Below are 27993 nucleotides of genomic sequence, written 5' to 3'. Positions count from 1 at the left end.
TCAGATAGGGAATGCCCGTATTTCAAAAAGCATAATTCTGTCAAAAGGAAGACAGGGATATCCCAATAAAGCATTACAGGGATGCTCCCACCTCTACCTCAGTGCATCTACTTCTGCTTTGGACAATGGGACATACCTTCAGAAGATCCCTGGAATTCCAGTCCTTGCTCATGACTCTGCCGAGATAAAAAAAAGAAACACAGCAAATCATTCTTTTATCAAATTCCCGAATAATGGTGCAACAGTGCAGACTTCCAACAAAAGCAACTGTGCAGCCTCATAACTTAATCTACACACAATACAGAAAGGCATGAGATTATCCCAACAGAATGAACATTCTCTTTGAAGCTCTTTCTTTCACTCGATTTCTGACCACAGCCTAGCAATTCCCAGAAAGATCCAAAAGGAAATGAATATAGCTTGGATTACCTTCTCTTTAACCCTCACAATAGAATCCCAGGCAGACAAGCATGAGAGAACACCCATCAATTATTTAATCAGCTGCTGGCCTTGTGGAGTGCAAAGTACATTTCCAGACTTCACATACAGATAAAAGCAACAGAGAAACTTGTGCCAACCAATGACTTGCTGGGTTTTTGATCTGGCGGGACAAAATCAGTGACTGAATATCAGGTTATATGAAAATTCTCTCTATGCTTCTTTTAAAAAAAATCAACTACAAAAGAACTTAACTCTCAAAGTAAAAACCCAAGCAGTCAAGAGAAAACCCACAAATTATTCAATCATCTGTTAGCATTCTAAAATACAGTACCAGACTTTATATATACACATACATAGTAGCAACAGAAGTACTTGCACAGCAACAGAGCTACTGACACAAATTGCATTGGCCTTTTTAGCTGCGGCATCACACTGTTGACTCATGTTCAACTAGTGGTCTACTTGGACTCCTAGATCCCTTTCACACGTAGTCTTGTTCAGCCAGGTGTCCCCCATCCTATAGCTATGTATTTCAAATGTTTGTCCTAAGTGCAGTACCTTACATTTCTCCATATTAAATTTCATTTTGTTAGCTTTGGCCCAGTTTTCTACTCTATTCAGGTCATTTTGAATGTTGATCCTGTCCTCAGGGGTATTAGCTACTCCTCCTAATTTGGTGTCATCTGCAAATTTGATGAGTATGCCCCCAACTCTGTCATCCAGGTCATTGATAAAGATGTTGAATAGCACTGGGCCCAGGACAGAGCCCTGTGGGACCCCACTGGTCACTTTCTCCAGGATGAAAAGGAGCCATTGTTGAGCACCCTTTGGGTTCAGCCGGTCAACCAATTACAAATCCATGCAACAGTTACTTTGTCTAGCCCACATTTTAGTAGCATGTTTGCAAGAATGTCATGGGGAACTTTGTCAAAGGCCTTGCTGAAATGAAGATATACTATATCCACAGCATTCCCTTCATCTACCAAGCTGGTAATTTTATCAAAGAAAGAGATCACATTAGTCTGGCATGACTTGTTTCTCTGAAACCCATGTTGACTTTTTGTGATTGTGGAATTGCCTTCTAGATGTTCACAGACTCTCTGTTTAATGATCTCTTCAATAGCTGTGTTGGTCTGGTCGAAACTCATGCTTAGCAAAAAAAAAAAAAAAAAAGCAGGGGAGAAACTCAAAGCTAGAATTTTAGTAGTAACTGCATTATGCAAGTTTTGTGGCATCTTAAAGACTAGTATTTCATTTGATATAAGGCAAGTAAGTTTTTGTGAATTAAAGGTGGAATGGGAGGGGGAGGGATTTAGTTTTTAAGTTGCCACAAGACTTTATGTTGTTTTTTATGCTGGAGTCTCTTTTTGGAGGTCCTTTGTTGGAAAATGGCTGGGTACCAGTATGTCCTCTTCTCACAACCTCTTCTGAAAGAGGATGTTTCTTGCAGTGGCCACCCTGTATCCATTTCTTATCCTACTTTCCATCATCTGGACCATACTTCTTATCTAAAGGAGTGAGGAAAAATCTCCATGGCCTTAACTTTTAAAGATAAAGCGCAGAGCAAAAAGGTAGGAATCTTAAGAGAACTATTATGATCCATTGAATTGCATGAAATATGGATCACGAAGCTGGATTTGATATGCTCAGTTGAGTTAAGTTATTCATGTATATTTCTAGCTTGCGTTCTCTACAAATGCAAGGCTTTTAAAGAGTCTACCTTGTAGGATATAAAACATATTAAAAATTATTGCCACCATCCTAAAATACATTTGAGTTTTGAAGTATGAAATTGGGCCCTGTGATACATCTCTTCATATTATGGTAGAAAGGAAATCTTTAGACAGAATCCTAAATCTCATATAAAGCAGGTGTAGCCATCTTGGCCGTAATGGGGGGAAATCCAAAATCTGTATTAGGGCAATAACTTTAGTACACAGATTCAGTAGCCACAAAACAGTGGACAAGCTTTCATTAAACTAGATCTCTTCATCAGACTGGGTGGTAAACAACATAAATAAACAAGTGCAAAGTGGTGGGACATATTCAAACTGGGCTCTGCTAGGTGATCAAACCTAGAATTGTTCTTAAGGATTGTTGGGATGAGGATGCTAACAAAACAGTGATTGGTACAAATTTTGCTTTGTTTACTAGCTAGAAATGATCAAGAGATCTGTGGCACTTTCAAAGGCAGTTGAGCTTCAGTTACAGTGACTGAAAATTGCCTTACAATCGGAATGTCTCCATACGTAAGGCTGTTCCAGGTATGATGGTGTTAATGAATTACTAATTAGATTATCATAATTTCCTTGCATAAAGAGGTAGCATTCGAAAGCACAAACCTAACAAGATAACAACAAAACCCTCAAATCCAATCATACAAACTCTAGAAACATATGTTAGGAAATAACAGTGTAGCCACTTCAAACTGGACTGTTATCATAAGTTGGAAGAGACCTCAAGGGCCATTCAATCCAGCTTCCTGCCATGCAGGAACACAGAATCAAAGTATCCCCATTGACAGATGGCCATCCAGCCTCTGTTTAAAGACCTCCAAAGAAGGAGACACCACCACACTCTCAGGAAGTGTCAAACAGCTCTTATGGGCTTATCCAGCCGACCGCTTTTGGAGATCTTTAAGATAAAATGCTTCACTTCTGGTTATGATGTATGTTTTCTAGATGTTTTAGATGTTCTAGATGTTTTAGCTATTTTATTGAACTAATAATAATGTCAGTGTTTTATTGATTGTATTATATATCTGTACTGGCTTATTTTATTGATGTAATCCCGCCTTGATCCGCAGGGAGAGGCAGGAAAATACAAATAAAATTATTATTATTATTATTATTATTATTATTATTAATATTGTCAGAATTTTCTTCCTAATGTTGAGGTGGAATCTCTTTTCCTGTAGTTTGAATCCATTGTTCCATGTCCTATTCTCTGGTGCAGCAGAAAACAAGCTTGCTCCATCCTCAATATGACATCCTTTCAAATATTTATTAAACAGGGATATCATTTTACCTCTTAACCTTCTCTCCTCCAGGCTAAACATACCCAGCTTCGTAAGTCTCCCCTCATAAGGCATGATAACCAGGGCAGAATAGAGTGGCACTATTACTTCTCTTGATCTAGATATTATACTTCTATTGATGCAGCCTTGTCTCGCTTTGCCTTTTTAGCTGCCACATCACACTGTTGACTCGTGTATCATCACATGAAACAGGTATTAGGTGGAATGTAAATTTTAAATGATGTTAAATATGGATTGTCTTAATGTTCGTTCTTTTAAATTAATGTGTGTCTTTTAACTGATAATTGTGTTTTAATTGATGTTGCATATTGGTCTGTTGTTGTTCCCCACCTCATTGCATGGGGAGAGCTGGGTAAGTAATAACAACAACAACAACAACAACAATAACACAAGGTTCAATTCCCAGGTACCACACACAGTGGGAATGCTTCACTGGGGGGCAAATAAGTTTCTCTTAATAACTTTGAGTATAATTATCAAAAGGGAAATGTGACATTTACCAACACATTTACCTTTTTTCACCTCTGAGCAAGTAGTTTAAACTTTTCTAAGCATGTTAAAGGGAGGGAAGGCAGGGAAGAGAGATGTTGTGGTTATTTTATACCCATGGCACTCTGTGGCTGCATCTACACTGCAGAATTGATGCAGTTTGACACGACTTTAACTGTGATTGCTGAATGCTATAGAATGCTGGGATCTGTAGCTTCGTGAGATATTTAACCTTCTCTGTCAGACAGCTCTGGTGCAATTTTTGTTGTTAACTGCCCTCATGTTGATCTCAACGCATGATGGCTACCTTGCAGATGACACATCTCCAAGATCTTCTGTTCTCCACTGCTCTGCCCAACTCCTTTCTTTTGCTTTCCATGCCTCTCTGTATCCATCCGTTGTTATGTTCTACTTGCTTCTAAGTAAACCTTTAGTTACCAAAGTCCTAAGACTCTGCATACAGCCTTTTTTACCTAACAAGATCAGCCCAGTGGGTTTTTTAATGCTTAAGAGAGGATTCGAACCCAGGTCTCCAGACTCTTAATCCAAAGCTCAAACCCCTACACCACAGTGGCCCTCTTAGGCCTCACAAAAATGTCATTTGGAAGAAAGCCTCAGGCCAAGATGCAATGTGGGCATGGCAAGATGGATGTGAAGGTCCAAGAAACCTTCTACAGAGAGTTCCCTGGTCCCAAGGTGATCAGATGTCCTCACCGCCAAGGAGGGCAAAGTACCACAGAAAGTGGGACATTCAAGAAAAATGCAGGACAGGACCAAACAAAAGGCAGCAACACTTAATATAAATGTAGACTGAGGCTTTGTCATGCTCAAGATGGTGGATCTTTTGGAATTCCTCCTGGATAGAGGGTTGAAATGTAGCATGTGTTCTGGAAAAGGAGGACATCTTATCACCCTGCCAGATGTCCTCACCGCAAAGGAAGACAAGGTGCCACAAAATGTAGGGCATTCAAGAAAAATGTAGGACACGACAAAGTGACAGCTAAAAACACTAGTAAGAGATATAAATTCATGCTTCTTAGTCCTGCTCAAAATGGTGGACCTTTTGGATTTCCTCCTGGACATAGGGTTGAAATGTAGGACATGTCCTGGAAATTGAAGACATCTGGCCACCCTCCTTGGTCCTCCAGAGCAGGTTTTTAGAAGTCACAGGAAGGGTGAGGAATATAATCCCTTCTGGTTGAAGCAGTAGGATCAAGTTTAAGTACTTTTATTATTTATTTATTTATTTAGCACTGTAGATTTGCACAGCGCTGTACATAAAACAATAAATGTATAAGAGAAAGCCTGCCTATGGCGTACAATCTAAGAGATAATAGGATAATACATATAAAATACATAGCAATACAGGAAATGGTTCAATAAAACAGGCAACAAAAGAACATCAAATAGCAAGTGACAGTTATGCAGTGCCTGGGAACACTTCTCTGAACAGGATGGCCTTCAACTCCATTTTGAAGCTGGTTAAAGAAGTGATGGCTCTTGCTTGTGGGGGAAGAAGGTTCCAGGAGTGAGGGGCAGTGAGTGAAAAGGGGCGAATCTGAGATGGGGCAGAGAAAATCCTGAGCTGGGACAGCAGACCTTGACTACCAGAATGGAGGGCCCGAGTGGGAAGGTGAGGAGAAAGAAGGTCTTAAAGGGATCTCAACCTCAGGGTGCAGCTTTTCTTCTGCAGCTGCTGTAAGGATTGCAGCTACAATTAGGAGGAACAGGGGATTTGCTGGGAGGTGGCAACTAATGCCATAAGTAATATGTTTTAGGCTATTTAAATAATATTTTAAAGTGATTGTAGCTGTTAATATTGATTTTGCCTGTATAATCCCCTGGACTCTTTCCATACTGAGCATCATTATCCCTATTAATTAGAATCCCAGAAGCCTCCACAGAATAAGGATGCATTTAAAGAAAGTCGTACAATGGAAAAGAAATAGAAATATACTGGAAAATAGGAAGTAGGCATGGTAGATATGGTAGAGAATGAAAGAATGTGAGGAAAGTTGTACGAGGAGGGTAAGAGTAAGCGAGGAAGGGATGAGTAAGGAATAAGGAGAAATGGGGTTGAGGAAGAAGAGAATAGGATGGAAATTTTGTAAGTTGTAAGTTGCAAAGTTTGAAATTGTAGTATGTAATATGTATTTTAAAAGATGTGATGTGTGTTAAGAGTTATATGTGTGAGGAGATCTGATGAATATTATGATTTTTGTATTATGTATGTTGTGAGTAATGTTTTTTCCTGTTTTATAATTAATACAGCTTTTCAAATAAATAAATAAATAATAAAAAAGAATCCCAGAACATTAAGGCTGTGAGTCTTGGCAGCACATCATCACCATTATTATCAACAACAACATCCGCTCACAAGATAAAAACATTTTAAAAGACTTTACAAGAATTTTTTTAAAAAACCAATTAAAATCATCTAGCTAAAACAATATAACTTTTAATTTTTTAAAAAAATTCTAGGGTATTCAAGGAAAAGATGTTACAAAATAAAAGCTAAAAACACTCATAGAAATATAAATTCATGCTTCTCCGTCTTGTTCAAAATGGAGGACATCTTGGAATTCCTTCTGGACAGAAGACAGAAATGTAGGGCATGTCCTGGAAAAGGAGGACATCTGGTCACCTTGTTTGTACCCCACCTTTCTGTCAGTAATGAGACGCAAGGCAGCTCACAGCATATTTAAAACAATACAGATTAAAATTATACCAAACATTCCTTAAATATAAATATTTTAAAAAATTTATAAAATTAAACCATTATATATTAAAAAATATTTTAAATTCTTTAAAAGACTACATACAGACCACCACTGTTAGCATTTTGGACTTGCTAGAACCAGCTTCTAGCCCCCATGCAGTAGCCACAGAACTCACTGGGTGAACTTGGCTGGCACACTCTCTCAGCCTGATGAACATCACAAGATGGCTCTCAGGATCAAGTGGTGAGGAGAGGCCACATTAACCATGTTGGGTTCACTGGAAGAAGCAATATAACTGTTTTGTTGTTGTTTCTGACTTATGGCGACCCTAAAGCAAACTTTTCATGGGTTTTCTGGGGCTGAAAGTATGTGTCTCACCCAAGGTCACCCAGTGGGTTTCCATGGCCAAGAAGGGAACTGAACCCTGATCTCCAGAGTTGTAGCCCAATGCTCAAACCACTACACTACACTACACTTGCTCGACAGTGTGTAACTGTAACCAGTGTGTAGAACACATTTGTTTTGCTGCACATAGCTAAGGCTGCAGCCATACACACCTTTATATAGAATGATAGAGTTGGAAGAGAGCTCAAGGGCCATCCAGTCCAGCCCCACCATGCAGGAACTCACAGTCAAAACACCCCTGACAGATGGCCATCCAGCCTGTTTAAAAACCTCCAAAGAAGGAGACTCAATTGATGAGCGTGAACTGTACAGAAAATACAACAGGGACCATATTATTTTTCTGGTAGGGAAAAGGAAGCTTAGAAAACGAAGGGGAAAGATAGGAAGAGGGAGACTAGAGGGGAGAAAATAGGGAATCATTCATAAAAGAGGATAATGGGATGAAGGGTATGTAGGATGAAAGAAGGAGAATGGCAACAGGTGAGACAGGGAAAAAGTACAGGTCTGGATAGTGTTTGAAAGAGAAAAGATGAGAGGGTGAGAGACTGACAAAGAAGGAAATGAGAATATAGGTAATAAAAAGGAAAACAGAAGAATTAAGAATAACTAAGAATATACAGAAATCATGAAAAATAAATTAGCTCAAGAACATTGGAAGAGAAGTACCAAAGATGAATGGGGAGGAAGGTGAAATGAAAGTGATAAAGTGTGTAAGGGAAGGAGGAGGTGATAAAAGAGGGGAAATGACTGGAAGAAATAAGGAAATAAAAGATACAAATGAATGATAATGGATGGAGTTGAAGGATGGAAAGGATTTGTTTTGGGTGGAAGGAAAGAGGAAATGAATTAAATAGAGAAGAAAGGATGGAGTAGTGGGAATGGAAAGAACTGGAGGCTGGAAGGGAAAGGGAGGAAGAGGGTGAAGTTTGTCACGATGAAGTTGAGACCGAACAAGAATATAAAATGTTAAAAGTATTAATATGTATAGATGTTGTTGTTGTGCTTTCATATACACTATGAATGTTGTTTCTCATTTTAAATTAGTTCAATAAAATTGTTTTTTTAGAAAAAAAGATGAGAGTAGAACATAAAATCAGAATTGGAAGGGGACAGATGGACCATGGAGTCCAACCTCCCGCTGAATTCAGGAATGCCAGCTAAAGCATCTCTAGGAGAGAGCTGTCAAGCCTGTTTTAGAAAATGTCTGGAGGAGAGCCCACCATCTTTCTAGGTAATTGGTTCTATTGTTCCGTTGAAATCTTAAAACCATTAGACCTGGTCCATACCTTTGGGGCAGCAGGATGAACAGAGAACAAACCCACATTCTCTTTAAATACTCCTGACACCCTTGAAGTATTTGAAGAATGCAAGCATATCACCTGTCTTCTCTTCACCAAGAACATGCCCAGTGCTTTCAACCTTTCCTCATGTTTTGGTCTCCATACAACTTTGTTACCCTTCCCTGAACCTGCTCCAACTTGGCTATTTCCTTGTACAACTGAGGCAGAACTGTACACAGTACTCCAGAGGGGGCATGATATAGTGCATAATATAGTGGAACTGTTACTTCCATCAACTTAGAAACTATGCTTTTATTAATGTAGGCTATAATAGCATTCACCTTCTTTGCTGCAGCATCACACTGCTGGTGCATATTCAATTTACGGTCAACAATAATTGCAAGGTTCTTTGTGAATGTAGTACTGCTGAATCATGCATCCCCTACCTTATACCTGTGTATTTGTGACCTAAATGTAGAATTTTGCATTTGTCTCTATTGAATTTCATTTTATTAATTTCTGCTCAATTTTCTAGTTTGTCAAGGTCATTCTGAATTCTGTTCCTTTCTCCCAATGTGTTAGCCACCCCTTAGACTTTTGAAAAGGATTCCCTCCACTCTACGGTCTAATTATTCATTTTGAAATTTATTTGGAAAATTTGAAAATAACCCCCAACACAAATGGCCATCTCCAGAGGAGGAGAAATTCCACCTCACTCCAAGGCATTCCATCTGCAGGGGAGGGCTTTCTCGCAGTCTCACTACCCTTGTAGGTGAAGTTGGCAAGGACTTGGGAAACAACCTTTCTCTATGGCTGTTTCCAGGTTTTAGTGGGAAGTCTGGTTGGTTCCTTCCCTTCTGTCTTTCACACTAGGTGAAGGCATTTTTTTTAGGCAAGCTTCTGAATATTAACTATGGAGTTGCCATGTGTGATGTGCTCTCTCTGTGTATACAAAATGTGTTTTTACAGTTTTAAGTGGGTTAAGTGTTTTAATCATGTTTATAATAATGTCGATATTTAGCCCATTTTCAACTTTAATGTTTTAGTTGGATCTTTTTAAAATTATTGTCATCTGACTTCGATCTCATATTGGAAGCAAGGCAGAATGTAAGTGCAATAATTAAAATAACCAAAGTCAAAAAAATTCCAATGCTAGATGTTCATGGCCGAAATCTATTTACTAAATCAAGCTAGAGCAAACTAGAGCCTGCAGGTAACTACTGCAGCTACGGGTATTTCACAATCCATGGCAGAACTGGATAAACTACTGTGCCCACTTTATACTTTTGCAGATGTATGGCTTATTCCAGATGCTTGAAATAGCCCATTATTTCTCATCAGACCACATCAATTCATAAAAATTTGTTATCCTCAATGTTTGGCCAACAACTGACACCCACATTTCCACAATCAGCCATTCAGAAACTACTGTTCGAATTAATCACTTGGTTACTAACATGGCTGTAAAATATTTATAATGATCAGATAAACATGTCTTATTAACATTAGTCACTTTATCTCAGTATAAAGCAATGGTTCCCAAACTTGGGTCCTCCAGATGTATTAGACTTCAGCTCCCAGAATTACTGACTGTTGACTAATCAGGCTGGGGCTTCTAGGAGTTAAAGTTCAAAACACCTGGAGGACCAATGTTGGGGAAACACTGTATAGGAAGCAATTACGTGTTCCCTTAGCTAGCATGTTTAAGAAGCAAGGCCCCAGTTTAACCTGGCATTCCTCATTTGCCTCTCTGCAGGGATATAAATGGGATGTGGGACAGCTTCTTGAAAGTATGATTGTGCTGCATATCATATACAAGTTCTCTCTATGGTCCAGGTAGGGAACAGCAAACTTCTGTGGCAGGCCACAGCCTCATTCAGCTACTGTGCTTCAGCTAAACACTTTGGAAGAGGAGCTGCTGAGAAAGCAGAGTGGACAGTGGTGAAAAGTAATTACAGGAAAAGCAGAAACTGCAGCAACAATTAAGAACTGAGACACTTGGAAGCACTTGTGAAAAGAGCCCATTTCATCAGCTCCATGAAGATGTGATCCTGAGTTAGCTAACAACTGTGCATATGCTTATATACCTACAAACTAGAAAGAGAATTAAAATGTAATATCTGCAGTATTACTCCTAGCTACTGCTGTTAGCTACCTAGCTATCTGCAGTATTACTCCTAGCTACTGTGCTGTTAATAATTATAACAATTAAGTTTGTACTTGTTGCAATTTAGTTCCATCTTTCCCAACTAATTACCTATGTCCTGTACACACCCTGCATGTGTATAATAATCAGTGCATGCATCTGATGAAATACAGTGGGGCCACAAAATCTTACATCAAATAAAGTAACTAAGAGGCAATCCTGTATAAAGCCAATGGGAGCATAAAATTATGCCACCAAGGCTGCGAGGCAGGGAAGAACCAATACAAGGAGCATGCCTGGCATACCTCCACACCTACTCAGTGGCCGTTGCAGTCAGAATGTAGATGTGTCCAGGTGCCATCCAGCAGTTAGTGCATTGCCAAGCAAACAGCTTCTGTAAGAAGACACTACATGTCTCCTTATATAACATTATAAACATTAGATCTATTTAGTATAACACTCAACTATGCCAGCACAGGTCAACAAAAGGATCCCCTAGATATAGGATGCTGCCACACTGCAGAAATAAAGCAGTTTTATAGCACTTTATCTCCTATGACTCAATGCAATTGAATTTTAGGATTTGTAGTTTTGTTGGATGTTTCGCCTTCCCTGTCAGAGAGCTGTAGCACACCACTGAACTACAAATCCCAGAATTCCATAGTATTGAGCCATGGAAATTGATGTGGTGTCACTCTACTTTATTTCAGTAGCATGACACCAGACATAGTCTTCAAGTTACTATAACATTCTGTTATTTTATGAAGGATCTTTACTGTATTCCATTAGAAATTCTGTTCTTCTGCTATGGCAAATTAAAGGAGTATCTATAGAGAAAGTCAATTGCTACAAGAATAAGAGATAGAACAGAAAAGAGATCAGAGAAAAAGCCAGGGAAGTTTTTAACATTATAAGCTGAAGACAAATCTTTTTTTCTTGCAAGCCAGACCAGAATATGGATATGTAAGGCTCAAATCCATGACTTCCTCATAGATCATTTAATACTCTTTTTGATAAGGCTGGGTCTCAGTGCCACAGTAACTATTGTTAAACTTTATTTTGCTATCATCCACGCATTCATATCTAGCATTTCTTGTGTAATGGATTTCTAAGGCCATACAGCCCTATGTGCCAGCAGGAACAGTCTATACTAGTTCTAATCTTTAATTTTCAAGCAAAGTAATGTTTTGGTGGCAGCGTGACCTCTCCCATGTCACACAAGTATCTGATAATATCTCCTCTCCATCCTTGGGAGGCACCATTCAGATAAGGCCCTACAGAAACTGTTACAAAATCTTCAGATGTTCCTCACTCTTCTTGCAGTAAATGAATAGGTTACAGATGTAAACACACACACACTCACTTTGGTATGAGGTACCAGGACAGAAAATGTTTCAAATGGCCATAGAATTAAAATGCTAGAAAGTTAATGAGACTCAAGACTAAGTGTGTCTCTATATTACATCAACTATGAATGGTGAAAATGGCTCGAGTTCAATCACCATGAGGTGAAACACAAATGCATTATGAATATTAACACCACATAAGTTCTGGAGATAAGAAGCCAGGAGAAGTAATGACAGCAAGTGTTTTTATTTTTCTGATCTCAGCACATGGAATGAGCAATACATCATACAATAATATGTATTTGAGAGGGAACCAATGCTAGCTAGTAAAAAAATGGTTTCTGTGCCAAGGTTGTTTTCTTGGTGAACAGAATGACTCGCTAAGCATTCAGAAAGCAGTTTAAGACAACATCTTATTCTGATTTAACACAATTAACTATGCAGACCCCTTGTAAATGATACATAATATATCTGGATTTTTTTGTTTCTCAACTGCTGTATTTAACAGCATGCAGTATGCCATCACATTTAGTGATGACAGTTTCATAGCAAGGAATAGGATAAATGATGAAGACTGTATAGGCAATGGTAAAGGGAAATCAGAGGCTAACCTTGTAAAAGTTGTGCAGATGTCTTAATTGCATCACATAATATTAGCAACACTCAGAGACAGAAGTTCTGCATGTGGTCTTATGTCTTAGCTCTTTCCTATGGCCCAAAGTCTAGTATGATTCAGCAGCAAGCTCAAGTAAAATATTTAATGTATTGGTATGAACACTTGCCTATTACTAATAGGGGCTTTTGTCACTTCAATTGTGTATATAGTGTACATATATAAAGTTTATTACATCCAGTTTTATGCTAATTAACTGTCTACCTTACTTTAACATACAGTAACATAAAATTCAACAAGAAAAAACCTCCCTCTATACAAAAGCATCCTGACACTTCTCAGAAAAACATGTCTGCTTCCTCTCTTTTGAGCACAGTGCTGATATGCCCAAAAGAAAGCGTATAAATCTTGGCCAAATACATTTTAACCTTTAGTATTCCAGCAAAGGCCATGCATATCTGCTTGCTGAAATTAAAAAAATAAATAGAGGCTTTCAAATGAAAGCATAGAGTCACCCAGCCACTCTGAAGTGGAGCCTGAAGGTTCTTAGAAACCCACTTTAGATTTTAATAATCCACTTGATGCCACTAAACGTCTGTTCCCAAATTTACCCATATTCAAGCCATACTTTCCTCCTGTAAAATATAACTAGAACATTCATATTCTTCCAGGATATTCACTCTGTTTCCATGGCAACATTCCGAGATTCCTTGGCTACCATGAGTCGCATTAACTGACTGTGGAATTTCTCAATCTTCTTTACATCTTGAGCCTGATCTGTCCTGTACTGCAGACACTGAAAGAAAGGGAAGGTAAATTTATCAGGGTTTACTTCAATTTTCTTAAACTAATTTTAATATGAATTTACAAAAGAGACATCAAGATGCAGCAACAAGAATATTGCTCTAGAAACAAGATACCGTGTTTCCAGGATGCCATTTGTTATGTGCTCCTCTTATAAGGACCCAGAAATGTTTCTGTCATCCAGTCCGAGGGTTCTAAGTCAAGTTAGGTCTTATTTTCTCTCGCAAACATAGACTGGTACACTCATACTTTCAAGGAAAGAACTATTTCTTTAGGACAGGGATGGGCAACCTGGAACTTTTCAGATATCATTCAACTGCAGTTACCATCATCTGACATCATCAGATATACTGACTAGGACTGATCAGAGTTGTATCCCATTAGCATCTGGAGGGCTACAGGTTGTTCATCCTTGCTCTAATAATAAATAATAAATAATAAATGCTTTATTTGTATACCGCCCTTCTTCCAATCAGGGCGGTGCACAGCATAATAACATATACAATATACAATATGAAAGACAATAAAACAAATTAAAATATACTTTAAAAACCAGATATTAGCCAGCTCATCATTGGCTATCAGGGGGGAGGGTTAACTAGAGCTTGTATCGGGGAACGCTCGCTTAAACAGGAAGGTTTTTAAATCCTTCCTGAACTGGGCCAGGGAGGTAGCCGAGCGGAGCTCTATGGGCAGCGTATTCCAGAGGGTCGGGGCTGAGATGGTAAATGTCCTCCTTGCGGTGGAGGCTAGTCTTGCCCCAGGCACCCTCAGTAGCTGCTGCCCAGATGTTCTGAGTGTGCGGGGCGGATTGTATGGGGGGAGGCGGTCCTCAAGGTATCCTGGACCCAAGCCATGTAGGGCTTTATAGGTTATAACCAACACCTTGTATTGCGCCCGGAAGCAAATAGGCAGCCAGTGCAGATCTTTTAATACAGGCGTTATATGACTGGCCCTGGATGTACCAGGGACCAGTCTGGCTGCCATGTTCTGTACCAATTGTAGCTTCCGGGTATGGTACAAGGGTTGCCCCATGTAGAGCGCGTTGCAGAAATCCAATCGAGAGGTTACCAGAGCATGTACCAACGTTTCAAGGTCCCTCTGGCCCAGGTAGGGACGCAGCTGGCGAATCAGCCGAAGCTGATAACAGGTGCTCCTGACCGTCGCATCCACCTGAGATGTAAGGTGGAGCGACGAGTCAAGGAGCACCCCCAGACTGCGTACCGAGTCCTTTACGGGAAGCGTGATCCCGTTCAGGACAGGTGGAACCACCGCCATCCCCGGGCCAGGAGAACCTATCACGAGCACCTCCGTTTTCTCTGGATTCAGACTGAGTCGGTTTTCCCTCATCCAGCCCATTACTGACTCCAGGCATGCCACGAGAGAAGAGATGCCATCCCTGGTCACTGCATCAGTCGGAGACATAGAGAAGACTATTTGGGTGTCATCAGCGTACTGATAACCCCGCGCCCCATGTCTCCGGATGATCTCTCCCAGCGGTTTCATGTAAATGTTGAAAAGCATGGGAGACAAGATGGCTCCTTGAGGGACCCCAGATGTAAGGGCCCTCTTATCGGAGCACGCGTCTCCCAGCTGCACCATCTGGAACCTCCCAGAGAGGTAGGACCGGAACCACTGAAGCGCAGTGCCCCCGATTCCCACCTCTGCCAGGCGCTCCAGAAGGATACCATGGTCTATGGTATCGAAAGCCGCTGAGATGTCCAAGAGCACCAACAGGGACACGCTTCCCCTGTCGATGCCCAGACGGAGATCATCGACCAAGGCGACCATGGCCGTTTCCACCCCGTAACCCACCCGAAAGCCAGTTTGAAATGGATCCAGATAATCCGTTTCATCCAAGATCGATTGAAGCTGGATTGCAACCGCCCTCTCGATCACCTTCCCCAAAAATGGCAGCAATGAGACAGGCCGATAATTACTATGCATCAGGGGGTCGAGGGAGGGCTTTTTTAACAGCGGTTTTATAGTGGCCAATTTTAAGCTGGATGGAAATTGCCCATCCCTCAAAGATGTATTTATGATCCGGTGTAACAACGAGGTTACCACCGGTCCCCCCTGAGCCGCTAGCCATGAGGGACAGGGATTGAGGGAGCAGGTTGTCTTCCGAACGCTTCCAAGGATCTTGTCCACATCATCGGTACTAACCAACTCAAACTGATCCAGTTTAATGGAGTCCATGGAGGCTCTGGATGCCTCTACCCTAGGTTCTGCGATAATGCCGGTGTTAAGACCTTCGCTTATCCGAGAGGTTTTATCTGCGAAGAAGTTGTTAAATTGGTCACAGCAGGCCTTAGAAGGTTCAAGGATCTGGTTCAGGGCAGGAGGGAGCTGAGTTAGCTCCCTGACTACCCTGAACAACTCTGCTGGACGCGACTCCGCGGACGCGACACGAGCACCATAGAACGAGTTCTTAGCTGCTCGTATCGCCTCTCCATAGTCCTCCAAAAGGCAGTCTAGGAGAGCCTTGTCGGCTAAGCGTAGGTGTTTCCGCCAGCGGTGCTCTAGCCGTCGCAGGACCCGCTTCCTAGCCCGGAGGTCTTCCGTATACCAGGGCTTACATTTGGAAGCGGGCCTGAGAGGGCGCTTGGGAGCGATGCTGTGTATAGCCCTTGAGAGACCGGTATTCCAGATACCAGTCAGGGCATCAACAGAGTCGCCGTCATTTCCAACCGTGAGCCCCTCTAAGGCTTCCTGGAACCTCTCAGGTTCCATCAGCCTTCGAGGGTGGACCATCTTAATAGGTCCACCACCCCCGGGGGGGATCTGGGTAGAAGCCTTGATTTTTGCCTCCACGAGGAAGTGATCCGTCCACGGATTTTCCGCATCCGTACAAAAAACCAAATCCAGTGTATTACCCGCAAAATGCGTTGGACCCGTAATCAGCTGGGACAGGCCCATGGCCGCCATGGTATCCATGAATTCCCGAGCCGCACCGGATGGAATGTAGTTGGCCACGAAAGGGATGTTGAAGTCGCCCAGGACTAAGAGCCTGGGCGTCTCCAACATCAGCTCTGCGACCAACTGTGTCAGCTCATTAAGGGAGTCCGTTAGCGCACGGGGTGGCCGATACACCAACAGAATCCCCAGACTGTCCCTAGCCTTCAGGGTCAGGTAAATACACTCGATAAAGGAAGTTTGTCGGATGTGGTTCCTGGTGAGAGACAAGGTGTTCTTATGGACCAAGGCAACACCCCCCCCCGCCCACCTAACCTGGGCTGGTCCTTCACCAAAAACCCGGCAGGGAGGGCCTGTGCCCACACGGCCTCTCCCTCAGGCCCAAGCCAGGTTTCGGTAATGCAAGCCAGGTCGCAATTACTGTCCTCCAACAGATCATGGAGGATGTGGGACTTGTTGTTAATCGACCTGGCATTGCACAGGAGCAGCGACAGGGTTTGTGGCACGGTTGGAATGACCCTCAGGTCCCTTTGGTTAGGAGGGGGACCGGAAGGAGAGATAGATATTAAGCATCGATCTTGCCTTCCTCTGTAACCCAAGTCCACCTTCCTACCGCCATACCTCCCCCTGCCCCACACCACCTCAATGGGAGCTCCGCTTACATCGATGTTACCCTCTTCCTCCCCAGCCGAAGCGTTCCCCGCGTCCATGCCCTCTCCCTCCCCCTTGCAGACCACAGGAAGAACAGGGGTGTGACACAACAGTCATCCTCTGTTCTACGCTGACTTGGACACAACTCTCTCGTCCCTTGCGCCGCAAAACAGTCCTTAGCCACAAACAGCTCCTGGCGCAATCCAGTGGCTCCGGCGGCAGAAGAGTCCTCCGGGCCGCCGTCCCGGTGATGGAGGGCGGGTGGCGTCTTCTGGGGAAGGCCGGGAGCCGGCTTTATGGGGCCGCTCTCACCGGCCCCGCCCCCAACGAAAAGCACCGCTCCAGCGGCAGAAGAGTCCTCCGGGCCTCTGCCCAGGTGATGGAGGGCGGGTGGCGTCTTCTGAGGAAGGCCGGGAGCCGGCTTTATGGGGCCGCTCTCACTGGCCCCGCCCCCAACGAAAAACGCCGCTCCGGCGGCAAAAGAGTCCTCCGGGCCGCTGCCCAGATGATGGAGGGCGGGTGGCGTCTTCTGGGGAAGGCCGGGAGCCGGCTTTATGGGGCCGCTCTCACCAGCCCCGCCCCCAACGAAAAGCGTCGCTCCGGCGGCAAAAGAGTCCTCCGGGCTGCTGCCCAGGTGACGGAGCCAAACAACCAAGTAGATGTTGAGAAACGGAACATTGGACTTACCTGATATACATCCTTTTCCAACAGAGAAGGTCTGAGCATCCTGACTTTGGGTGGCTTTGCCCACTTGGCTCCTGATAGGCAGGTAGAGATGAAAACACAACCCAGGGCCCTGGCCCCGCCCTCGTGGGCGGAGCCACCCAGGGAATCCCAGTCGATGACAAGCCAAGGAAAAAACCCTCGTGTATGTTAATTAAAAATTTATTGGAAGGGTCTTGGCTATGAAAAATTTTGATGGGGCTACCCACTCGTGCCAGTAGGCAGTAACAGGGTGGGGAGGATGCTCGGACCTTCTCTGCTTCAAAAGGACGTATATCAGGTAAGTCCAACGTTCCATTTCCCAGCATAGAAGGGGACGAGCATCCTGACTTTGGGATTTACAAAAGCAGTCCAAATTTAGGGAGGGCCGGCTGGCGCAGAAGTTCCACATGGCTGCTCTGCAAATCTCAGACAGAGGGGCATTGGTGGTCAGCGCCGCTGAAGCAGCTGCACTCCTGGTTGAGTGGGCGGTGGTTGTAAGTTGAGCATCTTGTAGCAGATGATGATACACTCTCTAATCCATCTTGCCAGAGTGGAAACAGACACCTTCCTTCTTTTTGAGTTAGGTCGAAAGGAAATGAAGAGGGCCTCTGATTTTCTGAAGGCGGCTGTTCTTTTGAGGTAAACCTTTATGGCCCTGCAGACATCAAGGGTATGCCAGATCTTCTCCAAGTCCTTGGAGGGTCGTGGGCAGAAGTAGGAAAGGACAATGTCTTGGGATGTGTGGAAAACAGAGTTGATCTTAGGAATGAAGGTCGGATCAGGTCACAGAAGGACAGAGTCCAGTCTGATGGTGTATAATTCTTTGCGGACAGAGCACCGATCTTGGAAACACGGCTTGCCGACGTAAGCGCCGTCAACATCAATGTCTTAAGAGTGAGGAATTTGAGAGGCACCTCCCTCAGTGGCTCAAACAGGGCTCGGAGAGCGATGAGAGAAAAAACGTCCTACCAGGAGTGAGGCAGGAAGAAGACTGGGATTCCCGGGGTGGCTCCGCCCGCGAAGGCGGGGCCAGGGCCCTGGGTTGTGTTTTCATCTCTACCTGCCTATCAGGAGCCAAGTGGGCGGAGCCACCCAAAGTCAGGATCTCATCCCCTTCTCTGCTGGGAAACTCACAAAAATAATCTAACAAAGTTCATATTCGCCCAGAAATTCCACAGGTTCAATGGAACTTGCTCACATTGCTCACACTCGTATTACAAAAGTATCATCTTTATTTATACCTCAAGTTTTCTCAAAATTGGGAATCAAGGCAGCTTAAGTATTACATTAATGTAAAATACTAATAGCTAAAATGGATTAAGGGATCACTTAAAAAAATAAACCTCCATCAAAATATTTTCTATAACTTCTTATGGACTCATGATGTTGACTTTCAGAGTACAATTACTAGTCCAGTGCAAACTCATCCCCCATCATCCCTATCTCCTCCTCTGGAGGTTTTTAAGCAGAGGCTGGATGACCATCTGTCAAGGGTGCTTTAATTGTGTGTTCCTGCATGGCAGGGGGTTCGACTGGATGGCCCTTTGGGTCTCTTCCAATTCTATGATTCTATTATCACAGTGTTTTCTGGAAAGGAAATTATTATTATTATAATTTATTTCTATTGCGCTGTAAATGTACACAGCGCTGTACATACAGATAATCAATCAATAAACATATATAAAACCTGCCAATGGCGTACAATCTATAATATACATATAAACAGTAGATAGTAATATAAAATAGAATTAGTTAAAAAACAGGCAACAATTAAAATATCAACATCCACTATCTATTCAACTATCAGATAAAGGAAAGAAAGATATGTTTGTATGAACTTGCCAACCTAAAACCTAAAACTTTTTAGTTCAATTATATAGAAAACATTTTGTATATCCTCCCCATTAAAGGTAGAATTCAAAGACATAGTTGTGTTAGTCTGGAAAATCAGTATACAAAGTGATCTTGTAGCACCTTTGAGACTAAATGAAATAATCTGGTAGTATGAGCTTTTGTAGTTTTAAGCCTATGCATCTGTATCTGTGGAAGTGAGCTCAAGCCTATGAGCTTCATGCTACCAGATTCTTTCAGTTAGTCTCAAAGGTGTTACAAGATTCCTTTGCATCCCAATAAAGCAGTAAGGCTTTGGTGGACGAAAGAGTTTTGGATTCTTCAGCTCATCTTCTTTGTCTGGTGTAGGGAATCAGCATATGGGAAGTGTGCATGATTCAAATCAGGATTTGAAGATGGTTGACTTTCATTCTGTTTCTTCATCATCATTTCTATTTTGGCAACATCTTCATCAGAATCCTGTAAAATATTACAGTATTGGCTTTTCTCTTGTGGATCTGAACAGCAAAGTGCAGCACCTTCATCATGAGTGGGAGCATGAATGTTATCCTTGTGATTATTCTCACTGGGCATGGTGGTCTGCAAAGTTCAAGACAAGCCTGACTATGAACATAGGCAGTGGGTGAGTCTTTGTAGGCCATTGGAGGTCTTGCAGTGTTGGCAGGCTGGTGGGACCCAGGAAGGTGGGCTCTTCCTTGTTGACTTTCCCTCAAGTTGGGTACTCCCAAATTGGGGCCAGCACAGCCTCTTTTTTCCCTTTTTTTTTTGTGCGCACACACAGGCCCCGTTAAAGAAAATCCCTTCAGCAGTGCAATCCAATTTTTACACAAGAATTCCCTGCTAAAACAAGCGAGTTTAACTCACAGGTAAATACATACAACATTGTAGCCTAAACTTATTTTTAACCTGTATTCCTGACCTAAGAGAAAACTGGTTCATATTCACATCAAGAACATGGACTTATGAGTACAGGTTGAATATCCCGTATCCAAAATGCTTGGGACCAAAAATGTTCTGGATTTCAGATTTTTGGGGGGAATATTTCCATACATGAGACATCTTGCAGATGGGACACAAGTCGAAACATGAAATGCATTTAGGTTTCGTATACACCAAGGGTTCCCAATCTTTTTGACTTGCGGAGCCCTTTTAGACTCAGTTTTTATGGTGGAGCCCCTAAGAGGCCTACCATATGTCTTACAAGTTAATGGTGTTTAGGAGTAATGTTACTATTCTTTAATTTCATTCAATTTTTATTTCTTTCATTTTCCTGGAGCAGCCATGGAACACCTGGGAAGTGCACACGGAGCCCTAATGGCTGCTTGGAGCACAGGTTGGGACCTGCTGGTATATACCTTATATACACAGCCTGAAGGTAATACTATACGTATTTTTTATTTTGTGCATGAAACAAAGCTTGTGTACACTGAACCATCACAAAGCAAAGGTATCACTACCTCAGCCGCCCATGTGGACAATTCAGGATTTTGGAATTCTGGATCAGGGAGACTCAACCTGTTAGTGGTATTTAAAAGACATTTCTAAGAAGCAAGCAATTCATACTGTTGCTAACAAAGTATCCTGCCATTTTTTCCTCAAATAAAACAGGCATACTAGTAAAAGGGTAAAACTTAGGGGCATGAAACAAAGGATGTAAAGGACAAAGCAAAGGGAAACAATGCCAAAGAACTTACAAAATCCAGGCAGGCATAACTCTTTGTGCACACCCTAAATGCTGAATGAAGAGTGCAGTAAATCATGGCTGTGTGACATGTGGGAGAGGTGACCAGGCACAAGCAAGGCTAAGAAAGCTCACACATGTCAAAAAGGATGAAGAGGCAAAGCAAAGTGGAGACCATGTTAGCACTGGTTATACCCTTTAATGTGATAACTTTGCCTGATTTTAACCCAAAAAAGTTGACAAACATACACTAATGTGTATTCTTATTCAAATCCTTCAAAACTCAATTCCTCAGCTCTCTTTGAGGGGAAGTACCAAAGAGCTGTCACCTGCTGCCATTTTCCCACCTAGCCATTCAAATAGGCCAGAAGTGGAGGGGGAATAACACTTTTTTTAGGTGCTCTGAGACAAACTAAGCTCTCTTCTTTCACCACTCTACTCAGAGAATAGGATAGCTCCTCTGTTGGTAAGAATTAAAATACAGTGTTTACACTGACCTGAAAATAAGCCAACCCTAGTTTTTGGGATCAATTTGTGACTAAAATTTCTAGACTTATACATGCGTATATATAGTAAGTATCATTCTTCAGCTAAAACAAAATCAAAAGACAGTTTTGCAAACAGTTTAGCATAGTCTTTAGAGGATAATACTGCAGAAATCCCACCATTAACATTTTACTTACAACAACATCATCCGTTACTTTGATGCACAGATTCCCATCGCAGTGTCGGTATTTGAGCACCACACGCACCTGAAATGACACAAACATCATTTTACAAATCTGCAAATACTGTTTCCACCCAGCAACTACAAAAAGTAACATGTATATTTTGTAATCCACCTTGGAAATAGCTGTGCAAAACTCAATAGCCTGTTTCCTCCTTTTAATAACCAGCTGGCCCAAGCATGTTCATCTTTGTCACTTAGGGACTGAAAGAAAATATAGTTAGGCCCTTCACATTTGCGGTTTTGACTTCTGAGGCCCCTGGCTGGAATCGAACTCACAACCTTGTGGCTATGAGTGAGTGTCTGCAGTACTGGCATTTAACCACTGTGCTACCAGGGCTCCCTAAGCTCTCGCCTTTCATCACTCTGCTCATAGATATATAGGTGACCTTCAACTCTGAATCAGATAAACAGAGGTGTCATATCTTGTAACATATCTAATTAGATATAATTTCATTTGAGAGGTTGGTTAACAGTAACAAAACTTATGCTGCCAAGCACTGCTACAAGGGAAAGACTTGTACAGATTGGCTTCAAGATAAAACCTTCATATTCAGAGCACATTATTTACTTTCAGCTGATAAGCCATTAAAAGCCTCTTCGGAACAGTCACCGATGCAGTATAAATCATGCATATACAAGATCATTGTTATTAATCAAACTGATCAAATTGAGAAGCATGTAGTTTAGCAAGAGTCTGCAACACAATTGCGTGCCACAGATGCAATGTGCTAAATTTCTCTGTGCAACTATCTAGGTACAGCCCTGTCTACCTCAAAGAGAAAGAAATGTTTTAGGCTATTTCATCAAACAAAATAAAATAAAAAAGCCAATCTTTTAAATGTTAAGAATAAACATACTGCAGGAGAAGGGGTCTATCTATTTCATTCAATCAAATGCCCTCTCTCCATGGTTTGCAAGGGAAGTTCAAACCACAGTCTGGGATGCTCTATGACAAGAAAAGGAACATACTCCAAGATCACAAAGAAATAAAAAGACACTGGATCCAATACACAGAAGAGACATGGAAAAAAGACATGAAAGACACACACAAAAAATGAACAACAGATGAAATGAAGAACCATATGAAGATCAACTGCAAATTCTAAAAAGTGAGGTGGAAGTTGCAATAAGAGAAACTGCGAGCAATAAATCACCAGGTACAGGTGATATTCCAGTTGAACTGATAGAATCCACACAGACCATATCAACTCCAATGTTAACTAAAATATGCCAACAAATATGGAAAACAAAATAGTGGCTAACAGACTGGAAACATTCAATATTTACCGCCACCCACCCACCCACACAAAAAAAGGGAGATAAAAGGCAGTAGCAACTATAGGACCATAGCATTAACTTCCCATACAAGCAAAATTATGCTTAAAATTCTGCAACATGGACTCCAATCAAATATGGAGAAATTCCAGAGTAGCAAAAAGGGTTCAGGAAAGGCAAAGTCACTGGGAACAACAACAATGCAAACAAATAATGGCTAATGGACCACATAAAGGAATTACAGAAAAGTATCAGCATATGCTTTATAAACTACAGCAATGAATGTGACTGAATAGATAACAAAAAGCTATTGATGGTTCTTAAGAACATGAGAATGCCACCATATCTGATAGTTCTGATGAGAAATCTGTACTTAGGACAAAAGGCTACTGTTAAAACTGAATATGGAGAAACAGAATGGTTCACAATTAACAAAGGGATCAGACAAGTCTGCATCTTATCACCCTACCTGTTTAACTTGTACGCAGAAAACATCATACAAAAAGCAGACGTAGACTCAGAAGGAGGAGGAGTGAAGATAAGAAGAAGGAACATCAACAGCTTAAGATATGCAGATAACACCATACTAATAGCAGAAAATTTCACAGACCTGGAACAATTATTAAGGAGGATCAAAGAAAGTGCAAAGGCAGGATTACTGCTTAACATAAACAAAATTAATGACCACAAAGGAGTTCCAAAAATTCAATCTAGATAACGTGGAAATCAAACCAGGCAAACATTTCCCACACCTTGGATCAAATATTGGTCAGAATGGAGACTACAGTCAAGAAATTAGAAGAAGGCTAGGAATGGGAAGGGCAGCTATGGAAGAACAAGAGAAGCTAAAGAGTAAAGATACGCAACTGAGCACTGAAGTTAGACTCATCGAATCCATTGCTTTCCAGATGATCATGTATGGATATGAAAGCTGAACAGCAAAGAAACTGGATAAGATGAAAATCAACTCGTTTGAGATTTGTTCCTAGAGATGAGTGTTCGATTCTAGAACAGATCAAGTTTGAACTCTCCCTGGAAGCCAAGATGATCAAATTGAGGCTGTCGTACTTTGGCCACGTCATGAGAAGGCACTCGACTCATTAGAAAACACAACAATGCTAGGAATGGTGGATGGAAGTAGAAAGATAGGAAGACCTCATGCCAGATGGATAGGGTCAATTAGGGAGTCTATGGGCATGAATCTTGAGCAAAGCAGTGGATAAGCGAGCTTGAAGATATCTCATCCTCTTGGTTGCCATAAGTCAGGGTCGACTAAAGGACAGTCATCACAGGGTGACAAGATATCCTCCTCCTCCAGGACATGTCCTACATTTTCACTTTCTGTCCAGGACGAATTCCAAAAATGTCTTCTATTTTGATCATGACTAAGATATGAGTTTACATTTACATTGGTGTTTTAGCCTTTATTTTGTAATGTCCTACATGTTAAAATGTCTCACATTTTGCAGTGCCTTGTCCTCCTCTGCGGTTAGGACAGTGATGGTGAACCTATGGCACGCGTGCCAGACGTGGCACTCAAGAGCCCTCTCTGTGGGCACACATGCTCTCACCCTAGCACAGAGTTTGCCAGAGTTTCTTACTAGAAAGCCAGAGGGACGTGGCACTTTGCAATAAATAAGTGTGGTCTGGGTTGCAGTTTGGGCACTCGGTCTGTGAAAGGTTCGCCATCACTGGGTTAGGACATCAAGTCACCCTGAGTTAACAACAACAGCATATCCCCCTCTCTAAATAGCTGGACTGCAACTCCCATAACCTTTCTCGATTGGCTAGGCTGGTTAGTACTGCTGGGAGTTGCTGTCCAACATCATCTAAAAGCCAGGGTGAGCACAAAGGAGGACAAGGCACCAAAATTTAGTAATTCCCAGAAAAATGTACAACATAACAAAATGAAAGCTAAAAAGACTCATAGGCCTGTTACAGACTGCCAAAATAAAGCTGCTTTGGGTCTTGTTGGAGGTATGCTATTTAAATGATGCATGCATCCTAAGAATCCGGAAGCTGCACCAAAGCTGCACTCCAGTGCTTAGGAATGGAGTGTGGCTTTGGCGCGACCTCCGGACTCTTAGGACCCACGCATCATTTAAATAGCATACCTCCAACAAGACTCAAAGCAGCTTTATTTTGGCAGTCTGTAACAGGCTATAGATATCTAAATTTGTGCTTCTTAGTCATGCTCAAAATGGAGGACATTTTGGAATTCCTTCTGAGCAGAAGGTTCAAATAGAGGATTATGTCCTGGAAAAGAAAGATCACTCTGTCTGGAAGGCCATGTGTTTCCCATTATTGCTGTATTATGTGCACCAAAATACGTCATGCAACTCAGCCACCAAATAAACAATAAATGTTATTTCTTTCCAGCCTCCCTTCAAGACAGGGAACAACACGTTAAAAAACAAAATACAATTAAAAAAGAAAACACATAAAACCAACAGTTTAAACACAATACTGTAAAAGCATTAAGATACACTCAGTGTGGTCTAGTGGTTGAAGCACTGGACTATGACTCTGGAGACCAAGGTTCAAATCCTAGTTTGGCCATGTAAACCCACTGGGTGACCTTAGGTGAGTCACACTCTCTCAGCCTCAGAGGAAGGCAATGGCAGTTCCCTAAGTCTAGGCCAGAATCAACCCAGGAAATGTATCAAATCCAGGAGACTTCTTGAACTTCTTGATTACTTGCCCATAGAGAAACATTAGAAAATAGTTGCCCATAGGAAAATATTGGTCAAGTATTCAATGATTCCCTATGGGCAAGTATTTCCCTATGTTTCTCTATGGGCATATATTCCCCTGTTTCCCTATGGGCAAGTATGTTTTCCCTAAGGCAACTTATTCCCCAATGTCTCCCTATGGGCAAGTATTCCCTTATATTTCCCTATGGGCATGTATTTCCCTATGTTTCCCTATGGGCAAGCATTCCCCTATGTCTCCCTATGGGCATGTATTCTCCTATGTTTCTCTATGGACAAGTGTTCCCTTATATTTCCCTATGGATAAGTATGGTTTCCCTATGGGCAAGCATTCCCCTATGTCTCCCTATGGGCATGTATTCCCCTGTTTCCCTATGGGCAAGTATGTTTTCCCTAAGGCAACTTATTCCCCAATGTCTCCCTATGGGCAAGTATTCCCTTATATTTCCCTATGGGCATGTATTTCCCTATGTTTCCCTATGGGCAAGCATTCCCCTATGTCTCCCTATGGGCATGTATTCTCCTATGTTTCTCTATGGACAAGCGTTCCCTTATATTTCCCTATGGATAAGTATGGTTTCCCTACGGGCAAGCATTCCCCTATGTCTCCCTATGGGCATGTATTCCCCTGTTTCCCTATGGGCAAGTATGTTTTCCCTAAGGCAACTTATTCCCCAATGTCTCCCTATGGGCAAGTATTCACTTATATTTCCCTATGGGCATGTATTTCCATATGTTTCCCTATGGGCAAGCATTCCCCAATGATTCCCTAGACCAGTGGCTCTCAACCTTTGGGCCTCCAGATGTTTTGGACTTTAATTCCCAGAAGTCCCAGTCAGTATGTTCTCTCTTCAGGAATTCTGGGAGTTGAAGTCTCAAAAATCTCAAGGACCAAAGGCTGAGAACTATTGGTTTTGTGTGTTGTGTCTGCGTTCGTTCATGTTTCAGACTTACGGCGACCCCAAGGAAACTCATCCTGGGGTTTTCTGGGCAAGTTCCTTCAGAAGGGGGTTCACGATTGCTCTCCGGAGGCTGAGAGAGTGTGACTTGCCCAAGGTCAGGAGGTACTACAACAAATGGCAGTACTTGCCCACAGGGAACCATTGAGGAATACTTGCCCATAGGGAGACATGGAGGAATAGTTGCCCATAGGGCAACATAGAGGAATACTTGCCCATAGGGAGACATAGAGGAATACTTGCCCATAGGGAGACATAGAGGAATAGTTGCCCATAGGGAGACATAGAGGAATAGTTGCCCATAGGGAAACATAGAGGAATACTTGCCCATAGAGAGACATAGAGGAATACTTGCCCATAGAGAGACATAGAGGAATACTTGCCCATAGGGAGACATGGAGGAATAGTTGCCCATAGGGCAACATAGAGGAATACTTGCCCATAGGGAGACATAGAGGAATACTTGCCCATAGGGAGACATAGAGGAATAGTTGCCCATAGGGAGACATAGAGGAATAGTTGCCCATAGGGAAACATAGAGGAATACTTGCCCATAGAGAGACATAGAGGAATACTTGCCCATAGGGAGACATAGAGGAATACTTGCCCATAGGGAGACATAGAGGAATACTTGCCCATAGGGAGACATAGAGGAATACTTGCCCATAGGGAGACATAGAGGAATACTTGCCCATAGGGAGACATAGAGGAATACTTGCCCATAGGGAGACATAGGGAAATACTTGCCCATAGGGAGACATAGAGGAATACTTGCCCACAGTGAATCATTGAACACTTGACCAAGGTTTTCCTATGGACAACTATTTCCAATGATTCTCTGGGACAGTGGTTCTCAGCCTTTGGTCCTCTGGCTTTTGAGACTCCAACTCCCAGCATTCCTGACCAATGAGCACACTGACTGGGGCTTCTGGGAATTGGAGTACAAAAGTCTGGAGGCCCAAAGGCTGAGAACCACTGCCCAGCCCCTCTCCCCCAGCAAAGGCCGGCCTCTTCCCAGCTTCCCTGTGCTTCCTTCCCTCCCCAGGTGCCACCTTCATGGGGTCAGCCAAGTAGAGCTTCTCGGCCGAGCGGCTGAACTCCTCCCAGGTCTGGAAGTGCGGCATGGCGGCCTCCTTCCCCGGCAAACGGACACCTCAGCACTCGCCCCAGCGCACCCAAAATGGCGGCCACCGGCCAGCCCCGCTATTGGCTGGACTGAAAGCTCCCACCAAC

The 27993-nt window shown here is 42.4% G+C and overlaps 1 protein-coding gene across 2 annotated transcripts; it reads right to left on the bottom strand.

Moving 5' to 3' along the window:
* Positions 1 to 36: 36 nt before the first annotated feature.
* Positions 37 to 27993, bottom strand: LOC149310666 (signal recognition particle 9 kDa protein). 2 transcript variants are annotated; one of them, XM_089529424.1, is made up of 3 exons: positions 27813 to 27993; positions 21769 to 21837; positions 37 to 176 (listed from the first exon to the last, which is right to left on the bottom strand). In XM_089529424.1, exons 1-3 carry the CDS (start codon positions 27882 to 27884, stop codon positions 108 to 110), a joined length of 210 nt encoding a protein of 69 aa, XP_089385550.1. In that variant the 5' UTR covers positions 27885 to 27993; the 3' UTR covers positions 37 to 107. The 2 variants fall into 2 exon arrangements, with proteins under 2 accessions (XP_089385550.1, XP_089385549.1); XM_089529423.1 differs by lacking the exon at positions 37 to 176 and adding an exon at positions 12079 to 13273 and having other exon boundaries at positions 27813 to 27985.

The sequence above is a fragment of the Sceloporus occidentalis genome, unplaced genomic scaffold, assembly GCF_023333645.1.
Source record: "Sceloporus occidentalis isolate IW3139 unplaced genomic scaffold, rSceOcc1.0.p SCAF_6, whole genome shotgun sequence".
In the NCBI taxonomy this organism is placed as follows: Eukaryota; Metazoa; Chordata; class Lepidosauria; order Squamata; family Phrynosomatidae; genus Sceloporus; species Sceloporus occidentalis.
Note: the sequence above shows the minus strand (reverse complement) of the source record. Positions and strands in the feature narration are given on the sequence as shown.

Bases quoted from the DNA above. Each gene is read 5' to 3' on its own strand.
- LOC149310666 (XM_089529423.1), bottom strand. From the start codon at position 27,884: ATGCCGCACTTCCAGACCTGGGAGGAGTTCAGCCGCTCGGCCGAGAAG. The intron at 21,838-27,812 runs GTGGCACCTGGG...GTGTCATTTCAG, and splicing joins ACTTGGCTGACCCCATGAAG to GTGCGTGTGGTGCTCAAATA. The intron at 13,274-21,768 runs GTAAGTAAAATG...CCTTTCTTTCAG, and splicing joins AAGTAACGGATGATGTTGTT to TGTCTGCAGTACAGGACAGA.